Here is a 19,558-nt window from a genome sequence, read left to right on the forward strand (position 1 = left end):
TGTCTTCATAAAACCTGATTGCCCTCAGCTGAGCTCCAGCTTGCTCTTGGCAAAGCAGAGGCTTTGGTGCCTGCAGGTGCCAGCAAGAGTTTAAATCCCTGTGGGAGGCTTCATGTCTGTGGTATGGGGATGCCAAAATCCTCCTGAGTTTGTAAACAAAATCTCATAATTTTTCACTTTATTTTAATAACTTGGCATGTACATATGACTCTACAATAAAATGCAAACTTAGGAACGGCTTTCCTGGTTCTGGTAAGCTGTGCTGTCTTGTCTGGGTGATTGCACTGAAGGTGGTGGGGAACACGGACAATCTGGGAGACATTTACAAAGAGATGCTGCTTGCAAGAAGTAAGATGGTCAGAAACATGAACCTTTGGGAATATACTTTGTCCTCTTAGCATGAATTAACTTCATCTTTGCTTTCATAGCTGATGTAACATTAAAATACAACAGGTACCATCAACTGTTTTAGCAAAGGAAGACAACAATGTGGGGATATGCACATAAAAGGTACCTTTTCATTAGTTTTTGGATGCCCAAGTTTTCAGGCACCACTTAACGTCAAGCAGCACTTCAAAGACACTTTGCCTCTCCCAGGGGAATAACGGTGAAGCAGATACATTGAGATAGGAGCAGTAAATGATCTTGGTCCCTATGAAGCCTGAGGATTCAGGGAGGTTTGGTCAGGCTCAATCCAGGAGTCACAGCCACAGAAAAGCCATGGAAAGAGGCAAAATTTTGCATTGACCTGAAAGCCTGAAATGGAAATAAATGACACCAGGAACTTCTATTTTCTTTCTATGAAAGAATAACAAGTGTTGCATATAGAGTAGTAGATGTTTATCTTTACTTCATGGAATATCTCAACTGCTATCTCACAAAACATTCTTACACACAAACTAGGGAAAAAGCCAGTATTCATCACACTCCTGCAAAACAGGCACAGAGATGATAGGAAATCTGCGCCCAGTCTGGTGACCAGTCAGCTCCCAATGGGGAGGACAGCCTGCCTCGGGTGCTGAAGTTCATCTGTGATTTGGTTTTATTCAGTTAATGGCTTGGATGATGGAACAAAAAGTAAACTGATTAAATACACAGCTGACACTGAGCTGGAAGGGCTGTAAATACTCTGTGGGGAAGGATTGGAATTCAAAATGTTCATGACAAGCTGGAGAAACAATAAAGGGTGGGGAAAGTAAAAAACAACAACAAAAAAGGAGATAACTCAATTAAGACAAAAGTAAAACCCCACGCTTGGCAGGAATAGCCAACTAAAGAAATACAAAAAGAAAACAATTGCATAGACAGCAGTTCTGCAGGAAAGGATCAGGCAAAGATCACACTATGATATAGACAGCAATATAGTCCGCAGACAAGTGCAGCAGTTGTCTATGCTGGTCGGCTGAATGTTTGTGCACTTCTCTCCCAGAAAGATGTGCACAGCCCATAGGAAAAGGCGAGCTGCCCATACAGGAGCCTACAACATCTGAACGGAATTGGGACTGTTCAGCTGAAAGAGGGAAGGGCCATTGCTATAGCGTTAATTTCCCAACTTTACACAAGGCTATTGCAAATAAGAGAACAATCTGTCCACCACGTCTGCAGCAGATACAACCAGAACAAGGGCTTTAACCTGCAGCAAGAACCAGGCTAAGAGTAGAAAAACCTGTAAGAGAAAGGATAGGCAAGCCATGGGTCATGGTAGATTCTTCATCAATGGTGAGTTTTAGTAACATGACAGAGAAGCCTTAAGTCATGATCTACATTGGTATGGCTGCGTATGTAGTCTCTAAATCGCTGTCAGGCCTTAGCACAAATACAAAACAAGGGGCTATGAGTGAACACAGCACCACTTTCTTTGCACAGTTTGTTTTACTCCTGGTCTTTAACTGCACTGGGTATCCATGATAGTCTACAACCTTTCAAATAAATTTTAGAGGTTATTTAAAGAGAACTTTTTTTTTTTCAAAAAAGTGAAATGTAACTGTATGTCAATACATAAATGAACAAAGTTTAAAATATTTTATTTGAAATACTGTCTGCTGCTTAAGTGAAACTGGACCAATCCTTTACGTACAAACATAACGGAAATTAAACTGAATGTATGAAGAAAGATCAGGCCAGTTTTGGGACTCTTAAGCTTTCTTGTAGTAATATCTGTAGGTCTGTCTTTCTTTCCTGCCTGTTTCCATCCCTGCTTTGTGCAACAGCTCTCACTTGCCCTCTCCTGCCTTGCTGACATGCCTCTGAGGACAAAGACCAGCCTGGGCCAGGACTGGGCTTGTTCCTGTGGGAAGGGACTGAGCCCTGATGCTTTTGGTCCTGAAAGTCCTGATGAGCAGGAGGCCTCGAGTCTCCCGCTCCCAAGAGGCACCTGGCCACGGTGAGCACCCACAGACCCACCTCCTGCCCCAGCATCGCGTGTGGAAACAGCAGCGTCGCAGCATGCACCAGCAGAAGGCAGGGGATGCACCTGCTGTCAACTGTTCTCTCACTTCAATACGCCAGAATAGAAAGACCTGAAACTCATGGTCAGTTCTTTGACTTGAAATTACACACAGCTTTGCACACTTTGAAGTAAAAAGAAATCAAGATGATTCTACTTATGGCCATTGCTGAACTCGAGGAGAATCTTGTGTGTATTTCTTATCTCCCCTCAAACAGCAAACCCCTCTCCAGATTAATGGTATGCAGCAGAAAGATAAACATTTAATAAAGGATCAGGGAATTAAGGCCAACACAAATAAAAACCTACATTATCTAATAGTTGTGTTCCAAGCCTACTTTTTACATATACATTTATATTTGATATCCACACGTGAAAATGAAATTCTATTAAATTGGGTTGACAGCTCTAGAATGAGTTTCTGAATGCAGCTTTTTCAAAAACCTCACAGTTGATCTCTCCCTCACTCTCATAAAATGGTTTCTTCTCAAGCTATTAAAGAGGAAAAAATTCACGAATTTTTCAAATTGGCTGATGCAGACTAGTTTAACAGTTGCATGATCTTCTATTTTCAAGAGAAATTATTCCCCAGAGAGAACAGTTTTGTTTCTCTTTTGTATATTTATTTAACTTGATTTTTTTATGGGTAATGTCCTGAGAAGCTGGAAATGCATATCGCTCTTTTGCAATAATATTATAAATGGATGCTTATCTCAGGCACTAAATATCTTTATTTCTTTAAATAGGAACACGAAGTCAAGGAACAGGAATAAACAGAGTAAGCCTAGACCAGTGACAGATTTTCCATTTGCTACAGCAAGATTTTTCTTTTTTCTTTTTCCTGTTTTTTTCCTTACAGCAATTCACAAACAAGTTCTTCCATGGTGACTTCTGCAGAAGGAAATGCTGTTGCAGTCCCAGAGCCAGCCCGGTGCTCACCACACAGGCTAACATGGCCCAGTCCAGGACGAAGCTCCTCTCCCCTGAGCACCGGAGCCCCGCTGGACATCCACAGGCTGTGTTGGACACCAGGCCAGACAGTAAATAGCTGAGGTTATTGCACCTTCATGGGCACCCCAACAGCACTGTGCCCTTGTGGCCAAGAAGGCCAACGGTATCCTGGGGTGCACTAAGAAGACTGTGACCAGCAGGTTGAGGGAGGTTGTCTTCCCACTCTGCTCTGCCCTGGTGAGGCCACATCTGGAGCACTGTGTCCAGTTCTGGGCTCCACAGTTTAAGAAGGACAAGGAATTACTGGAGTGAGTCCAGTGACGAGCTACAAAGATGATTAGGGGCCTAGAGCACCTTTCTTATGAGGAAAGACAGAGAGAGCTGGCTCTGTTCAGCTTGGAGAAAGCTGGGAGTGGATCTTATAAATATTTAAAAATATCTGAAGGGTGGGTGTCAAGAGGATGAGACCAGACTCCTTTCAGTGGTGCCCAATGATAGAATGAGGGGCAACAGGCACAGACTGACGCATCGGAGGTTCCATCTGAATATGAGGAAAAACTTCCTTGAGGGTGACAGAGCCCCAGAACAGGCTGCCCAGAGAAGTTGTGGAGTCTTCTTCTCTGCAGACATTCAAAACCCGCTGCACACATTCCTGTGCAACCTACTCTGCGTGAACCTGCTTTAGCAGGTGGGTTGGACTAGATGACCTCCAGAGGCCCTCCCAACCCCAACCATTCTGCGATTCTGTGTGATTTCTGCTTTCTAAACCCTGCCCAGCTCAGCATCACGGCTTCCAGCTCTGCAGAGGAAAACCAGCCCCGCAGGCTGTGCCGCAGATCGCACGCAGGCCCAGGCCTCAGGCGGGGCTGATTTCGTGCTCGTCGCAGGCTATTGCTGCGCGGAGCACCTCTGATACTGCACCAAACTCGGTGTGTGGAAGTTTTGGTGACCTGCAGTGTCTCTACAGCCAGCAGGTAACTCCCACACACCAACAAACACCAGATGCCCTGCTGCCCGATGACCCACCTGTATAGCTGGGACTGTGGCTCAGAAATAGCAGCAAGTGCCCTGAATCGAAGGAGCAGATTGGTTTCCCTAAGATCCGGCCTCAGTTTCCCTCAGACTACAAACATCCCTCTTCTTTTGGTGGCTCCAGCCTCAGCCATATGTGGAGAAAAGCAGTCAGTTCCATCAGCCACTGCAGAAGACGTAAAACCTGCCTTCTGTGGGTGTAATTTTTATGGAGAGTCACTCTACCATAAAATCACTGATAGCCGATCCAACCGCTGGAGACACAAAACAAGGGAACTGCTTGCTACAAAAGGATGCTCTCCTACACGGCACTTCTTCATCGCATTTAACTCTACACTGGACAGATCAAAGGATGTTCAGTTGAACAGCAGGGTGGTGCAATGGGACAAAGTCACCCCAGGACAAACCCACCAACCAATCAACCCTGAAAGTCATAGCATGGGTTGAGAACTTGTGAGCAGAGGCAGTAAAGTCCGTTGTAAAGCCCATGAGTAAAGTTAAGTCTGGGTTTTCTGCATGATCTAAAGAGCCTTGCAGAAGTTTTTTTGACAACTCTGTCAATGCATGAAATTTGAGATATGATACATCCTGTACAACTTGGACAAAAGCAGAAGTCTATTTTTCAAATAGGGATTCTAACACAAGTCCAAGTGCATGGTCAGGTCACTGTGGGCTTTCCCATGTCAGCTGTGTCTGCTCTACAGCCTGTTAGCCCATTATTCTGCACCTCTTTTTAACCAGGAAGCTAAAACACAGGCAGGGAGTAGCAACAGACTTTGATGCTACACCTGGTTAGTACTTAGCGACTTCCATCTTTCAGACCCAGACTGAATGCCAAATCACCCTGGCAATTGCATTTCTTGTAGTTATCAGCCCTCCTGCTTTTTAAAATACATCTTTCTGACAGCAGCCCACAGCTAGTATTCCTTTTCATTCTCTGAAGTGCAGAGCAGTACAAATACATCATTTAGCTTTGCTGCAGTCCTTTCCATCCCTTTGATCGTCTCCTTTACACCCTCCTGCATTTCTGCTTCGTTCCCACGTGTGCAGTACATCAAAAAAGAGCTTTGCAGCAAGTACCTTGGGCTTTCCAGTGTGGTTTTTTTTGAGGCACAGAATCCCAGCTGGTGTAAAACATCACAAATGCCAGTGAAGTCAGCAGCATTATTGTATTTAAACCAGCTAAAATTCTGACCCTAGTTCCTGTTGCAAAATGCCTTATATAATTCAACCAAAGCTTTAAAATTCTCCTCTTGAAATGCTGACTGCTGGCTTGGAAATTTCCTTGCAGAAGCGTTAAACTCAACTGCAGTCCATTACTTCGTGACTCAAGGAGTAAACCATAAATGATGCTCCTTTCTTTCTTCCATTCATCGTCTCCTTAAAAAAGTTTATCACGCTAAGAAATAGTTTTTCTAATGGTACCTAGACTGGACAGTTGCATCTTGCATTTTACAAACTTTAACCACCCCCCTTTACATTTGGCTAGTTTTCAGCTGAGCATTTTTTGCATATATTTATAAAACCTGATTGTAAAACATTTTACTTCTTCCAAATGCTTTAAAACCGAGAAATTTCATAGTATTACCATGTTGCAAGAATGGGTTTTCCCAGCTCAGACACTGCCAGTGAACTTGGAAAAGGCTGCAACGGAGGCAGCACTGAGCTTGGGGTGATGGGCAATCCTGGCTCTTGGTCAGAGTTTGGCTTCCACTGAGCACTCCATGGTTCCTCTGAGCAGAATAATTTGAACAACGCATAAATATCCTGAAGAAAATAAATACTAGTTGTTCTGTTTCACAGATTAGGAACTGAAGCCCAGAGCTAAAGCAACACCTTCAATATCCCAATAGCCCAAGCAGAAGCCAGCTCTGGATTTCCAGTCCCTGGCTAATGATCCAAGTGGTGGACACCCCTTTAGCTCTACTCTCCCTCATCAGAAAGAAAAAAAAAATAGCTCTCAGATACCAGTATCTCAGATCTGATGTAAAATATGATAGCACTAAGACTAAAAAATGCAATTTTACCATTCCAGAAGCTGACAGTCCTAATCCTTACCCAGCTGGCAGGAGACATGAACTGGGAAAAAGGATTTTCTTCACAATTTGCTCAAGTTGAGAATTGTTCTTGAGTAATAAGAGCTACTCTTTTCCCTCTACAGAAGTCTCAGCCTGTTAAATTGCTCTTGTGATGGCTGAACCCACATTTCAACTCCAGGAGCGGGAAGCGCTCCCGGGAGGGCAGTGCCCCAGGAGAAGAGCATTGCTCAGTTCACGGGATGATGAAACGCGTGTGAAGTCCCTGTGCTCCAGCCAGCTTCTGGGAAACAATTTCTCTGTGCCTCAGTCTGATGTTGCACTGCCTCAGTACTGCTTACTCCTCTCTTTGGAAAGAAATCACTGCTGTCTCCAAAAAAAGAAGAAAAAAACCTACTTCAGTGGAGCAGATAAGTTGGCAGGTACAGTAGCAGACAGCAGCTCTAAAATCTGACCAAGCAGCATCGCTGAAATGTACCTCAACATCTGACAGTTGGAGTTGTGCCCTTCTGGTTTTAAAACCACCAAAACTTTGGGATACATCCATGTAAAACAGTTTATGTTGCTCAAGCACCACTTTCAGTTTTGACTAATGAAGAAATAAAAATGCAAACCAGCTCCATGACAACCAGCACGTAAATGAGTGAACTAGCCCAACTGTGCCTTAGTAAAGCTCCTTCCTCTCCCCTCGTTGCGCATTGAAGGTTGCGCGTTTTAGAAAAGCACATGAAGTCATCAAAATGAAGATTAATTTAAAAGCTTATTAACTTTTCCCCTTTTCTTGGAATGTCTGTGAGGACTGAGAGCCAGACTAACAGACCAAGAAAGGACAAAGTGTTCACCCTGCCCAAAATGAAAATGCCTAAAACTTTTCCCTCTCCCTCCCCTCCCAGGGTCCTCCCGGTGCCGCCTCCCCTGAGCCAGCATTACCTAACTTTACACAAACACGCACTTCCCATAAGCATCAACCTCAAACAGCTCCGGCTTTCTGGCTGACCGCATCTTGTTTTAGGGGAGCAAAGAGCTACTACTGAGGGGTTCCGCAGCAGCTCTGCAAGGTAATCAGCTTGTTGGATTTTTACTTTTTGCTTGTAATGCCTAACTAGTGGTTAAGCAGACAGATCAAGAAAAGCCTCCTGGCAAACTGTCTCGCTGGAATTTGTAGTAGGAGAAAACTCTAAATGCAAACTCAAAAATGTATTTAGTAACACTCTGGCTTACTTGCTTCCTGCATGAAAACAGAGACAGTTTTTAAGATCAAGACCTAGTGTAACATATAAAATCACTAGTATTTCTTCTAGACGCGAGTTTCAGTTTTATGTGTTTAAACATGCGTTTGCATTCTGATTTAGCTTGAGTTCATCACATCAGACAGATTTAGCAAGCAGCAGCCCACGGGGACCCTGCTCCAGCTGTTCTGCTCAGCCCCGCCACAGCCTGGGTGCCTTTCTCTCCAGCCGTGCCACTGCAAAACTCCCCTAACTCTTTGTAGCTTCTTGTACCTTTTCAGGATCTGAGCTGCCAAGATGCTTCTGCTTCTTTCTCTGGTCGCTGGGCTTGCCCTGTCTGCCTCCAGTGGCGTGACAGACCAAGAAAGTGATCCAAGCCAAGAGCCATTTCAAGACATACAGAAAAAAGTGAACGACCTCTGGCAGAGTTTGCTCTATCCGGTAGCGCCTGGTAATGAGAGCGACAGGATGATTTACGCCACTTGTGAAATGAAGCCCAGTTCCAAAATAGATGCTGACAAGCCACAAGTGACTGGACAAGTCTTATTCAGGCAGTATTACTCATATGGAAGACTAGAAGCCATTTTCTACTTGGATGGGTTTCCGCTGGATAATAATCAGTCTGGTAGAGCTATCCACATCCACGAGCTTGGGGATCTCAGCAATGGCTGCGATGCTACGGGAGGACACTATAACCCCTTCAGAGTGAACCACCCCCGGCACCCAGGGGATTTCGGCAACTTTTTTCCTAAAGAAGGCAAAATCAGAAAATACAAAACTAATCTCTTTGCCACTATGTTTGGTCCATATTCCATCATGGGCAGATCTGTTGTGATCCACGAACAGGAAGACGACATGGGCAAGGGCAACAATAAGGCCAGTTTGGAAAATGGAAACGCTGGGAAACGTCTGGCTTGTTGCGTGATCGGGATCTGCAACAAGAACTTGTGGGAAGAGAAACTGTCTGACGTTACGGACAAGAAGAAGAGAGGGCTCAACAAACGAGCACAGAACCAGGTTTAAGTGAAGACCAACAAGGCGACACAGCCCGGGCAGCACAAAGTACCTCGGGCTGTGCCACTGGCCACTAAGACACACGACTAAAGCTTTCTCTTTTCCATCCACTTGTTCCTCTAAGAAATGCATTATCACTTTGTAGAGCCTCCTTTCTGTAAGCCCATCAATAAAACCAGCATCAACTCAACACTGTGGTGTATTTTCTTGAAGATAAGATTCCTCTTCATGCAGTTTGGGAGTTGAATGCATGTAAGTAAGAGAGGTAATGGACATAGTTGGCAGTCTGTGAAGAGAGCGTGTACTGCAAAGGGATCGTAAGTTAGATACCTAAGGAAAAAAGTTAATATAAGTAAAAAAATTGCCTTTCATTAAATGCTACCCTGTATTTAACTCCAAATCTGACACGTAAAAAGACCTCTATGCTTTCAACAGTGTTGGGTTGTGCTGCAAGTCCTGGATAATGGACTTCCCCTAAAAGCAAAGGAAAGTACAGACATTTCTGTTTTAAACTTTAGATCAATTTCATTGTTCTACTAGTATTTTCAGTTTGCTTGTTTCCTGAAACATGTCTGAGCTTCTTAACTATTTTTTAATTGCCCACATGGCCATAGCGAAGTCACACTGTTCACATCTGAAAACAGACTTAAAAGAAATATTCCAGTTCACCATCACTCCCCACCAAAAATTCCCCTAAGGCCTCTAGTTTGTGCCTGTTCGTACACAAAAGTTTTAATGCTGCTTAGACAATGACAGTTCAGATCAGAGATAAATACTATTTTCAAAGCAAAAACTTAGTGAATGTGTTTCTTTATACAGAAATGTAGGAAGTAAATCAATCAATTTAGACTTGGAGAAGTGACAGTGAAAAGATTTACATCAGATAATTTTCAAACTTAAAACTCTCACTCAATAAAGCTTTACGGTTTTAATTTAACACAACTCACTGAAAATACTAAAACACATGAATATCATTCATCTGGTACTGACAAAAGGAAATGAGCAGGTAGAACAAGCGTATCAGGAAATGTTTTTATTAAAGATGACAAAATGTATTAATATAGTTGAACCATGTTGTGCAGTTAATCCAAGCAGCATAAAAGAGAGGTTTGCAAATAAATTAAACTGCATAATTTAGAAAGTAAAACTACAAAACAGAAGCTGGTAAACAAAATCCTATCTTTTAGAGATATAGCAGACTTTCAACTTAATCTCAGTTAGGATTTTGAAATACATTCCTGAGCTCATAATGATTAAAGAACTTACACTTCTTCATTATACAAATTCCCATATACTTAAAATAGTCTCACTTAGAAAAGCAGCAGCATTCTAAAAGATGCGTCTTAATCTGTCATTTTCACGCACTTATTTTACAAATTCAGTCAACATCTTTCTTAAATAACTGCAACATCATATTTTCACTCAGATAATGCACAAATTCACTTTTAGGTGAGAAAACCTCTTTAGAACCAGTTTGTGAAATGCATCTTCTCTATATCCATGTCACAATATTCCCTTCCCAGTTTGCTTCCCGGAGCCCAAAATGGCTTCTATGGCTGGATGCAATTTCTGCATTTCCGAGGTTCCAGAAAAAGCGAACACAAGTCTAAAAAAAAAACCCCAAACAAACAAACCAACCCTCAAAACAAAAACCCCAAACAAAACCAACTCCCCTAAAAAATCTAAAGTAGTGTTGATTCCACAACAAAACACTAAGTAGTTTTCTGGGGAAAAAAAAAATAAATCATTGTTCTAATAGCAAACTGACATAACTTAAAGCAACATCCAAGGAAGAACCTGACACACATAGTGCAGCAAATATGTCTTAATTTTACAAGTCTCCCAGCTTTGGAGTTTTGTGTTCTCAGAAGAAGGCTAAAAACATAGCTAGAATACACATTCACTAGGGCAGAAAGGAGAGGGGACAGTGTTGCAGCAGTGACACAGCGCTGAAAATTAGGTTTCCAGAGATCTAGATATTTCACTGGAATTTAATGAATGCAAAGATATAAAAATGGCCTGTAAGAGGGAGAATGGATAATTACCAAGATGTCCTAGTTGTTGGGTTGTACATCACTATGTTCTCACAGAAAAAACGTAACAAACAGAATGAGCACATGCAGCCCTAAAAAGCTGCTGGTCCAGCATTGCTTCTACCTGCTCCAATTTTTGCACCAAGCTCTTAATTAGTTAATGGCATTAACTGATTGCTGAAGGGCCAGGAGCAAAACGCCAACTCACACAACTGCGCATCAGGCAAGCAATGCAACATCCTGAATGTTTCAGAGCTCAGCTACGTGAAATCTTGACCTTCTTATTCACTTGCCTCCGTTCAGAATGCACTGATATTTAGCTCTGCGCAAGAGTGGTCTGTGAAAGATGGAAAAGAATACATCTTGAATAAAATGCTACTTCATGTGACATTCAAGCACTAAAGGAAAAAACCCTGCCACATTCTCCTGGAGATTCCAGTTTCTGCAGCTATTTCTCTTCTGACTTGTCAGTACTGTTGTATAAATGAGTCAATAGTGCAGTCAGTTACCATTAATGGGAACAGCATAACAATCTTTCAAACATTTAACCTCTTCTTGTTTTTTCAGGTGGTGAGGAACTTAAATGGTGATGAGGATAATGAAAGAAAAACTTTCTACTCCGTGTCCCTAACACACTTAAATATAGGGATGGATTTTGTTCCTAAGGGCTGTTGCTTAATACCAGTGAAATGTGGCAATGTCAAATTACCTTTAAAGAGGAAGGAAACATATTTGAGGAGCACTGCGAGTGTGGCTTTGCAGCCTGCAGACAGACACTGAAAGGGTTACATGGATGCACCTGCTCAGGAAAACACACGAGAAGAGAGACAAGCCACATTTTTCACCTTCCCACTATAGTTCCTTATATTTATATGTAATCATTTACATACAGCCTTTCTTCTGCTGAATACAAACCGTTCATGGACTCTTAACACCTTGATTATGGCAGCACCTGCTAGCTCATCTTCCACATACAGAAGAGTTTGTCAGTACGGCTAATATAAACTCTGTTTATTCCGTAGCTGACAAGTGGGCTGTAAAAATTTGCAGCTGGCAGTTATTTGTCAAAGAAGGATTCAATCTGGGAGGGATTTTCCTTTTTATTAGTAGTATTTTATTAAATTTGGTTTAATTCTCTCTGATTGGTTTCAAGTTCTAGGAGTGAGAAATGAACATTTACAGACAATTAGGTCTCAAGCCAGCAGAAAAATTGCCTTGACGGCTGCTGGCCCATAGAAGCTCCACAGCTGCAGAGACTATTCCTTATGCTACAAACAGGAGAGGAAGGACGTGCCTCCCCTTCTCCAACAGCTGCTAACTTCAGCGTTCAGTATCCCCTTGTTGCTGCCTTCCTAGGAGCAGACTGGCAAAGCTCCAGCATCAGGAGCGAACAGGGAATGACACAGCAGCCTCCCTTTTCCCCAGTTATTATAGGAATGTTGTCCTATGACTAAATATCAACAAAGGAAGAGGTTTAAGAAAGTGGCAGCAATGCAAATAAACCTTCTATTACACCAGACTGGTGAAATGAGGAGGAAAAGAGGAGTTATCCTTAATTCCAAACCATGACAAAACAAAAAGACACAGATTCCTTTAAAAAGGAGGGCACAGATGGAGTAGGCTGAGATGCACCACTTGTTCCTCAGCCTGAGGGCTGTTCCAGCTCCTGTAGGTTGAGGTGATTCTGTGAATGCAATTCCAGTAACAGAGCCAAGCAGGTGGACAGGGCATCACTGGTTCTCCTCTTGCTGTTCTCCTTACTTTGGAACAGCATTGCTGCTTCTCACAGAAAGACTTCTGGCTTCTCTGATGACGTTTCCCTCAGAGATCCATTAAATTGGGTTCTTGGTATCTGGTGAAATAACTCCTGTGTTTTCACGAGATGAGCTGGGAGGGGGAAGGAAAAATTCATTCAGTTGAGAAGATATAAAGGTTTGTAATGAGAGAGCTACATACATGCAGGGATGGTTTTTAGAAACTGCCTACAAGGAATACTGATTGTATTCTAAGGATGTACTTACAGTCACTATAAGTAAAAAGAACGCAGTCTGAGAAACAAGCAAAAGCTTGTAGCCTTAACATGCTTCTCCATTTATCATTTCAAATTTTTCATCCTTGGAAGGCACTTCTAACAATTAAAATACAGTCCAGCACTAGGACCATACACGTTACAGAAGCCTAGTGATAACATGGTATATCATTATCATTGGTCTCTCTGCTACACCAATGTAAATTGCATCAATCTATGTAGAAACATCATATCATTATAAAAAAACAACACGATTAAACCTCATCACTAATTATTTCCTTTAAGTAATCTACATCTTTGGTACATTACATTGTAGCCAAAACTAACAGAAAACCACCTTTATTAGACAAAAAATTAGCAGTTAGAAGCAAAAATTAACAATATGTCACAGTTTCACCTATCATATTCACAGCAGCACATACACTGCAAAAGGAGTACAGTGAGAGGCTCGAAGGCCTGGATTTCATACCTCAAGCCAAACTGTTATCCAAATATTCACAGTTTTCAGCAGTATCAGATGGTTTCTTGTTTTCAGATTCATGAAGCTCCTCAGAGCTGTTACTCCTGTGTGTTGTTGTAACACTGAGCCCCCTGTGCCTTCCAGGCTCCCCGGTACGCACCACATCCACAGTGCTGCTGTTTTGATGTCCTCTTTCATCTGGAATTTCACAATCGCTCTCTGAGGTTGCGTCGTCTTTCAGGGCCTCAGTTTCAGCTGTTTGGTCGTTCTCTGAGTTTGAGGGATCTGTGGGGTCAGATGGGTCAGGGCTGGAAAGCGGGAACTCTCCCTCAGATGAACCATTAAGCTCCGCTCCAGCCACCGCGCTCTGCTCCCCTGCAGAAGCGACTGCTCTTTTCCCTTCCAGTTCTGCAACTGCCTGCTCTGTCAGTTTAATTATCTGACTTCCGAGCTTGCTTATTTCTTCTTCTTCAGAAGGTAGCTGGGGTAATGAAGGATAAAAATGTTTATTTTGGTTTCTGTTATTTAAGTTTGTTCCCTCTGGAGCCAAGGACTCACTTGCAACAGTACAAGTTTCATCATGTTCTTGCTTCTGTTCTGTTGGAAGAGAAATGGAACAGCGAGACGCGCTGATCAGTCACAGACAGTGGTTATATATCTAATTTGAAGACCATCACCACCGGTGCCAGGCCACAGAGATGTTTACCTCAGTAAGAAACTTCTAAAAGTGATTCCGTATGCCCATCCCAGGCCCACTTCTTAGATGACAAGCAATCTACACTGAGTTTCTTGCTCGATCTGGCCCTGTTTTGGAGCCTGTTTTTCCCTAACACTTGACAATTCTAAAAGATTCATAGTCAATACTGCACTGCAGAAAAACAGGGTCAGGCAAGCTTTCTCAAAGGAATATCAACTCTAAGCAAGGCACTCAGCTATAGAAATTTTTGGCACAGCTTAACATTAATGCCCACATCATTACCACTTTCAGGGGTTAACCCAAGCTCCATTTGGAGCTTTCCACAGGCTTTCATCCAATAATGAAGTTTTGTTATTGGTCCTGCAACATTTCTCCTAACATAAAAGATTATTCTAATTCAGGAACATCATAAAACAAAGCTGCAGTGGAAGAATTTTAAATATACCATTATACCAAAAGGCAAACACTGAACAAAATGTCAGAATAGAGAAAACACCAACGTGTAAACAAACAGCTTTGTGCAAAAGGGAGGATTTGTCCTCATTTCAGTTAAGGACAAAAAGCCTCATTGAAAATAAGCTTGCAAAGCCAAGTAAGAAAAATTAGGAAATGCCAGAAGTATGGCTGCACTGACAGCTTAAAATGACACTTGTCATGCACATGCATTACCTTGTAGTATCTGAGCATTTACCCTGTTTCTCCCGCTGGACTCCTGCCTCATGCACAGCACAGGACAGCCTGGCTGCAGGGAGGGATCGGAGCTACACAACTGAGGAGCCTCCGTCTCCATCGGATCTGCCTCATGTATAATTTGGGAGCTGCTGAGTCAGTGGGACAAGGGTTGGCATGAGGGGAACAATCCTACTGCCACTAAGGGAGCTAGGAATGCTACTCTGAAGAGCTGGAATTTAAGTCTGTGGAAAAGGCAGGGATAAATTAACTTTCAAAAAGTGATCACCCACTGGATCTAATTCTCATTATCCGAGTGCTCAGCTGGAAGCCTGGGAGCCTGAATCACAGCACTGCTCTGCTCATGTGGTATGTCTGAACACACACACACACACATCCAAAGTGCTCCAAAAAGAGCCAAAACTTACGTACCTCAAATTGGCACTTGAAATTAGCAGGGACTCTACCCTATTCTTTGCATGCATCAGTTTCCTCCCTCTCCAGTGGGATAACACCATCCCATCACCTTGCTGCAATTTTCTGAAGATAAATTGTTTCAAAGGACTAGGACAGCAGAGATAAGTTTGTAGAAAAACAGCACTTTTGTCTTCAGGGAATGCTTGAAATAGCACACAGGCAATACAGCAGGAACAATGCACTCAACAATGGAGAGGAAAAAAACCTGAATAGCTGTTCATTAGCAGCCCTGATGCTCAAGCACAACCTATCCCACGACACCATCCTTCCCTTGTGTTGTATAAAGGGAGATTTGGTGGCACAAGAGAGTCTTTCATTCAAAGGACTGCACTATGTCATTATGCATTTTCACACAGGAACTGCTCAGTATAGCCTACAGACTTCCACCATCCAGCTTAACTGAAACAATGATAGCAAGTATGGACTAGAACAGGCCTTGATGAGATCAGGGTAAGCAGAGAGATTAGATTAAAAAAAGCCTGGAAAAGCCACCTGATTATCTGTAGGCCTAGCTAGAGCAACATTTGATGTATTATAGAAAGCTCTGATAAAGAATGTATGTTAGTACAAAAGCCAAAAATGTTTCCTGCACCAAAAAGGCACCAAATATCAATGGTACTATTTAAAGGACCATAGCTGGCGTGACATCAAGCCTTGTTTTCAAAGATACTTAAGACTTTCATTGCCCTTCCACTGATCAACTGTTTTCACTCAACTGATCATTTAACTAACAGGAAAATAAAAGTGGTTTTGTTTTTATTTCTGGCATACCTCTAAACCAAGGACATACTCGCTTGGTAAACAAAGGCAGATGAACACATTCCTACGTTCTTCCCAGCTGCTCACCTCCCCCAGATTTTGGAGCAACATTGCATAGATGAAAAAATGCAATGCGCACCAAGCTCCTACACCTCAACCACAGAGTCATTCTCTATGCAGAGTGGCACAAAAGGTGACTCAGTTATCGCTCTCATACAGCCGCTGAGTGCAGAGGAGCTGTGCGACTCCAAGGGACGTGCCCCACAGCTGAAAACACGCTGCCTCCTTCCGAGGCTTCCAAGGGAGGCTGGCAGCCCCAAACATTCTCCAGAAAAAGGATGTGGAGCAATGGAAGAAGTCACTGTTGCTCCACCCACCGCTAGACCCTATGGTGTCCCCGGCACAGCAGGCAGTATTTATGTGCTCATCTGGCCCAGTGAAAAGTTGGCCTCGTTTATCTAAACTATCACAGAGGTGAGTTTTGTCTGAGTTCTCACTGCAGGTTATCAGGTTTACCGAGCCACATACAAAGGAAAAAGCAAGATGTTTGTGCAAGTAGAGCAGTAATTCCTAACCTACTCCAGTTTAATGACAGGATTTCTGTGACTGATGTTGTCTCTCTTTTACAGTGACAGGATGGGGACGGGAAAAGAGGGCGACAACCTACTGGGAGCAGATTCTTTCTGTGACCACCACAGTCCTAATCCTTGTCTGCCTTCAGGTCCCCAAGGCTGTTTTATTTTCCTCTTCCCCTGCCCAGCTCTTTGCTCCTGCCCTACATCTCTTTGTTTATCCAGTCCCTACACTCAACTCCACCCATTTCTCATCCACCTTTCCACCTTTTTTATCACACCTTGCTTTCACTGCCAGCATTTTAATTCCTTGCTCCTGTGCTCTGACTTCTGCCCAGCCAGACCCAAGTCCCCCCCTCACTCAGACTTCCTTGGACTCTGTCACTCCCCATCACTCAGGAGTCCTGATCTCAGCCTTTCTTTCCTCTCTGCTCCAGGGTTTTTTTTTTCCTTCCAGATTTATATTATTTTGAAGGAATGGTGCATGCAGTTTTACCAGCATTGGTGGCACAAAGCAAGCTCAACAGAATAACTGAATTGTTTTCTGTTGTTTTTAGCATATGAGATTTGAAAGTGAATGGTTTAGAATGGGGTGGAAATTCCAGCCTGTCTTCTTAGGATGGAAACTTTTTCTCCAGATTTCTAATTCCTTTCAATTATAGATATACTAAATGCTTGCACCAAAACAATAACCAAAACCACTGACATCACAACGAAAACCAGACAAATTAAAAAAACACCAAAACAAATGTGATCATCAGAATTTAACATGAAAAAGTGATCTGGTCGTCATTATAAAAATCAGCTGAAGTAGAAAACACAGCATGGAAAGCTTCAGCCCAGAGTGAAAGTTTGGCAGCGTTACAAAGCAACAGAAACAGGGTCTGGTGAGATTTGACGGGCAGCTTTAATCAAAGCTGTAATACCAGCCTCACCTAGGACAAATACGTAAAGAACATAATGCCACCAAGTAAATACTTTCAGTGACTGCAGATTTAATTAAAAGTCAATGATTAAGCAGGCAAAAAATGAATATTTATGAGTTACTCACTGGAGAACTATCCACTATAGTTTCACTTCTTATTTTTAGCAAAAGTATCATCTGATCAAGACTATAAAAAACAGACTGGCTGTCAAGTTTTATCAGATGATGACATGGATGATAAAGTCAAAATTAAACCACAATCTATTCAGTTTCAGAACTAACAAATAAATAGTTTATGATGTTTCATGGTTAGCTGAGTAAAATCTGGGCACACCAAAATGTTATGCCCATTAAAGAGCTTATCCAAATGCCGATAGGCAAGCATAATAATCCATCTCCCAGCCACTATGAAAAACTAAGGGAAAAAAAAAATAAATCAAGGTTATCAGCAAAACACTATCTTCTGATACTGTCAAATAAAGTTAAGCTTGACTTTGGAGAGATGTTAAAGCTTGCTATTGGGGAAGGATTTTTAACAAAACACATGCAAGACTACAAAAAAGCAGCCAATTTCTCTGGGAAAATGAGTGAGGTATTTCAATTTACTAGGCGCAATCAGGAAGCCTTTCATCTAGATATCAACTATAATGCAGGGAAGTGCTAAGCCAGTTCCACAGGCTGCTTTCCTACTGCGCATTTTAACCAAGGGAAAAGGAGCAGGAGGCTGTTAACTGTAACAGAGGTGGCATGAATAGCTTCTCACAGTATCAAGTTATCTGCCAGGAAAATTCTTTGAGGTCTAAGACTTGATCCCTAGCCCTGAGCAATCTATTCAACAGTCGTTTTTCAGTCGTTTCTTCGCTATTTGTACTGGGACCACCTATCCATTTCACTTGTGGATGATTTATTCAATCTCTGTGACCACTGAAACTTTGCCTTCTGCTATCCCAGCATGACAATTTATTACTTTTTATTTGGAAAGAAATGAGTGCTCAGCTCTCATCATGGTCCTTACATTCCAGGTGCTCACCTTGCACTTCAGTTTTCTGTGGCTTATCAGTAAACGCCAACAATGGTGACCTGGACCGCTGTATCACCGGCAAGGCTGGGTCATTGAATGTTATGGTATCCTTTCCGCCTGAAACAAAGTGTTAGAACTATTAATTCACCAATTACACCCATTATTCACTAATGATATTCAAGTATATCCTACTTTTTTTTTTTTTTGCAATGTTATTGAAAAGTATAAAACAGGAAAAGCATCTCAAATGATCCTTCTGCAGCACAGAAAAACATACTCTGTACTCTGGCTGGAATATGCAAGTCAAACACAGAAAAGGCGTATGTTTTTATCCACAGTACTGAGTAAAGGACAGATTTTGAAAAAGACCAGGTGCTGTATGCAGTAAATTGTATTAGCAATTAGAATTCAATTCAGAATATTAATAATCAGATCATACCAAAAGTTTTACAAAGAGTACTGGATCATTTGCATGCTCTTACCAGCAAGTGTTGCGCACTTTATCTTTACTCTCTATTACTCTGCCTTGGTGATGAACCTGCTCATATCACATATGTAGTTTTACACTACAAACACACACATAATATCCTACAATGCTGCCTTAAAAAAATAGTAACTACGAATGGAGGGAGCAAACAAGCATACGTTGCTGGGAAACAGGAGAGATTTTAATCTGAAAATTCTAAAACCACTTCTGAGCATTTCTGTTTTAAGCCAAATAGAAAAGGGCAATTTTCCAGCTCTTTTGCAGACAAAATAGTGCAAGAAACTCTTCAGCTGAGGACTCTGCTGCAGATGCCTAGTCTTTAAATATTTTAGCAATACAGAAAGCAACACCTGCAGACCCTTCAGGAAGTCCTCCACTATCCAGGATGCTCATGTTTTCAGTGTCTGACACTACCTTAAATCCAGAGGGGAAACAGCAGGAAATGTGCACGATCAGCTGAGCGTGGGCTTCGTGTGGCCTCCAGAACAAGGGCCAACCCATCAGTCATGGCTGGGGAGGCAGCGAGCTCCTGCGCTATTTATCTCCCTGAGAAGGGACATTTATGGAAGAACCACTTCTCCCCTCTCAATCTGTTTGAACATTTCACCTTAAGGCAACATCCTAAATCTGATCATCCATCCAAAACGAAGCCTTTCCGAAGAGCACCAAGGTCAGGAGATACCGGGAATAAATCCAGCCCTGAGAAAGTTCTGGTACCTAC

General features: G+C 42.3%; 2 protein-coding genes across 11 annotated transcripts in view; one reads left to right on the top strand and one right to left on the bottom strand.

Moving 5' to 3' along the window:
• Nucleotides 1-7,292: 7,292 nt before the first annotated feature.
• SOD3 (superoxide dismutase 3) lies at nucleotides 7,293-8,898 on the top strand. 2 transcript variants are annotated; one of them, XM_065837391.2, is made up of 2 exons: nucleotides 7,293-7,523; nucleotides 7,958-8,898. In XM_065837391.2, exon 2 carries the CDS (start codon nucleotides 7,992-7,994, stop codon nucleotides 8,715-8,717), a length of 726 nt encoding a protein of 241 aa, XP_065693463.1. In that variant the 5' UTR covers nucleotides 7,293-7,523; nucleotides 7,958-7,991; the 3' UTR covers nucleotides 8,718-8,898. The 2 variants fall into 2 exon arrangements, with proteins under 2 accessions (XP_065693463.1, XP_065693462.1); XM_065837390.2 differs by having other exon boundaries at nucleotides 7,300-7,523; nucleotides 7,976-8,898.
• Nucleotides 8,899-9,621: 723 nt separating this feature from the next.
• The window catches only part of CCDC149 (coiled-coil domain containing 149), a 51,969-nt gene continuing 42,032 nt past the window's right edge, over nucleotides 9,622-19,558 (bottom strand). For 8 of the 9 annotated variants that reach the window (XM_065836985.2, XM_065836984.2, XM_071807365.1 and 5 more), the window contains 3 exons: nucleotides 18,360-18,467; nucleotides 13,240-13,827; nucleotides 9,622-12,628 (listed from right to left, as the gene is read on the bottom strand). In XM_065836985.2, the coding sequence (XP_065693057.1) occupies nucleotides 13,241-13,827; nucleotides 18,360-18,467 (695 nt within the window). In that variant the 3' untranslated portion in view covers nucleotides 9,622-12,628; nucleotide 13,240. The remainder of the gene's footprint in view (nucleotides 12,629-13,239; nucleotides 13,828-18,359; nucleotides 18,468-19,558) is intronic. The other variant, XM_065836987.2, reaches the window with a different exon arrangement.

Source organism: Patagioenas fasciata, chromosome 4 (genome assembly GCF_037038585.1).
Source record: "Patagioenas fasciata isolate bPatFas1 chromosome 4, bPatFas1.hap1, whole genome shotgun sequence".
Taxonomy (NCBI): Eukaryota; Metazoa; Chordata; class Aves; order Columbiformes; family Columbidae; genus Patagioenas; species Patagioenas fasciata.

What these genes read in the sequence shown, in the direction of transcription:
- SOD3 (XM_065837391.2), top strand. Translation starts at nt 7,992, where the DNA reads ATGCTTCTGCTTCTTTCTCTGGTCGCTGGGCTTGCCCTGTCTGCCTCC.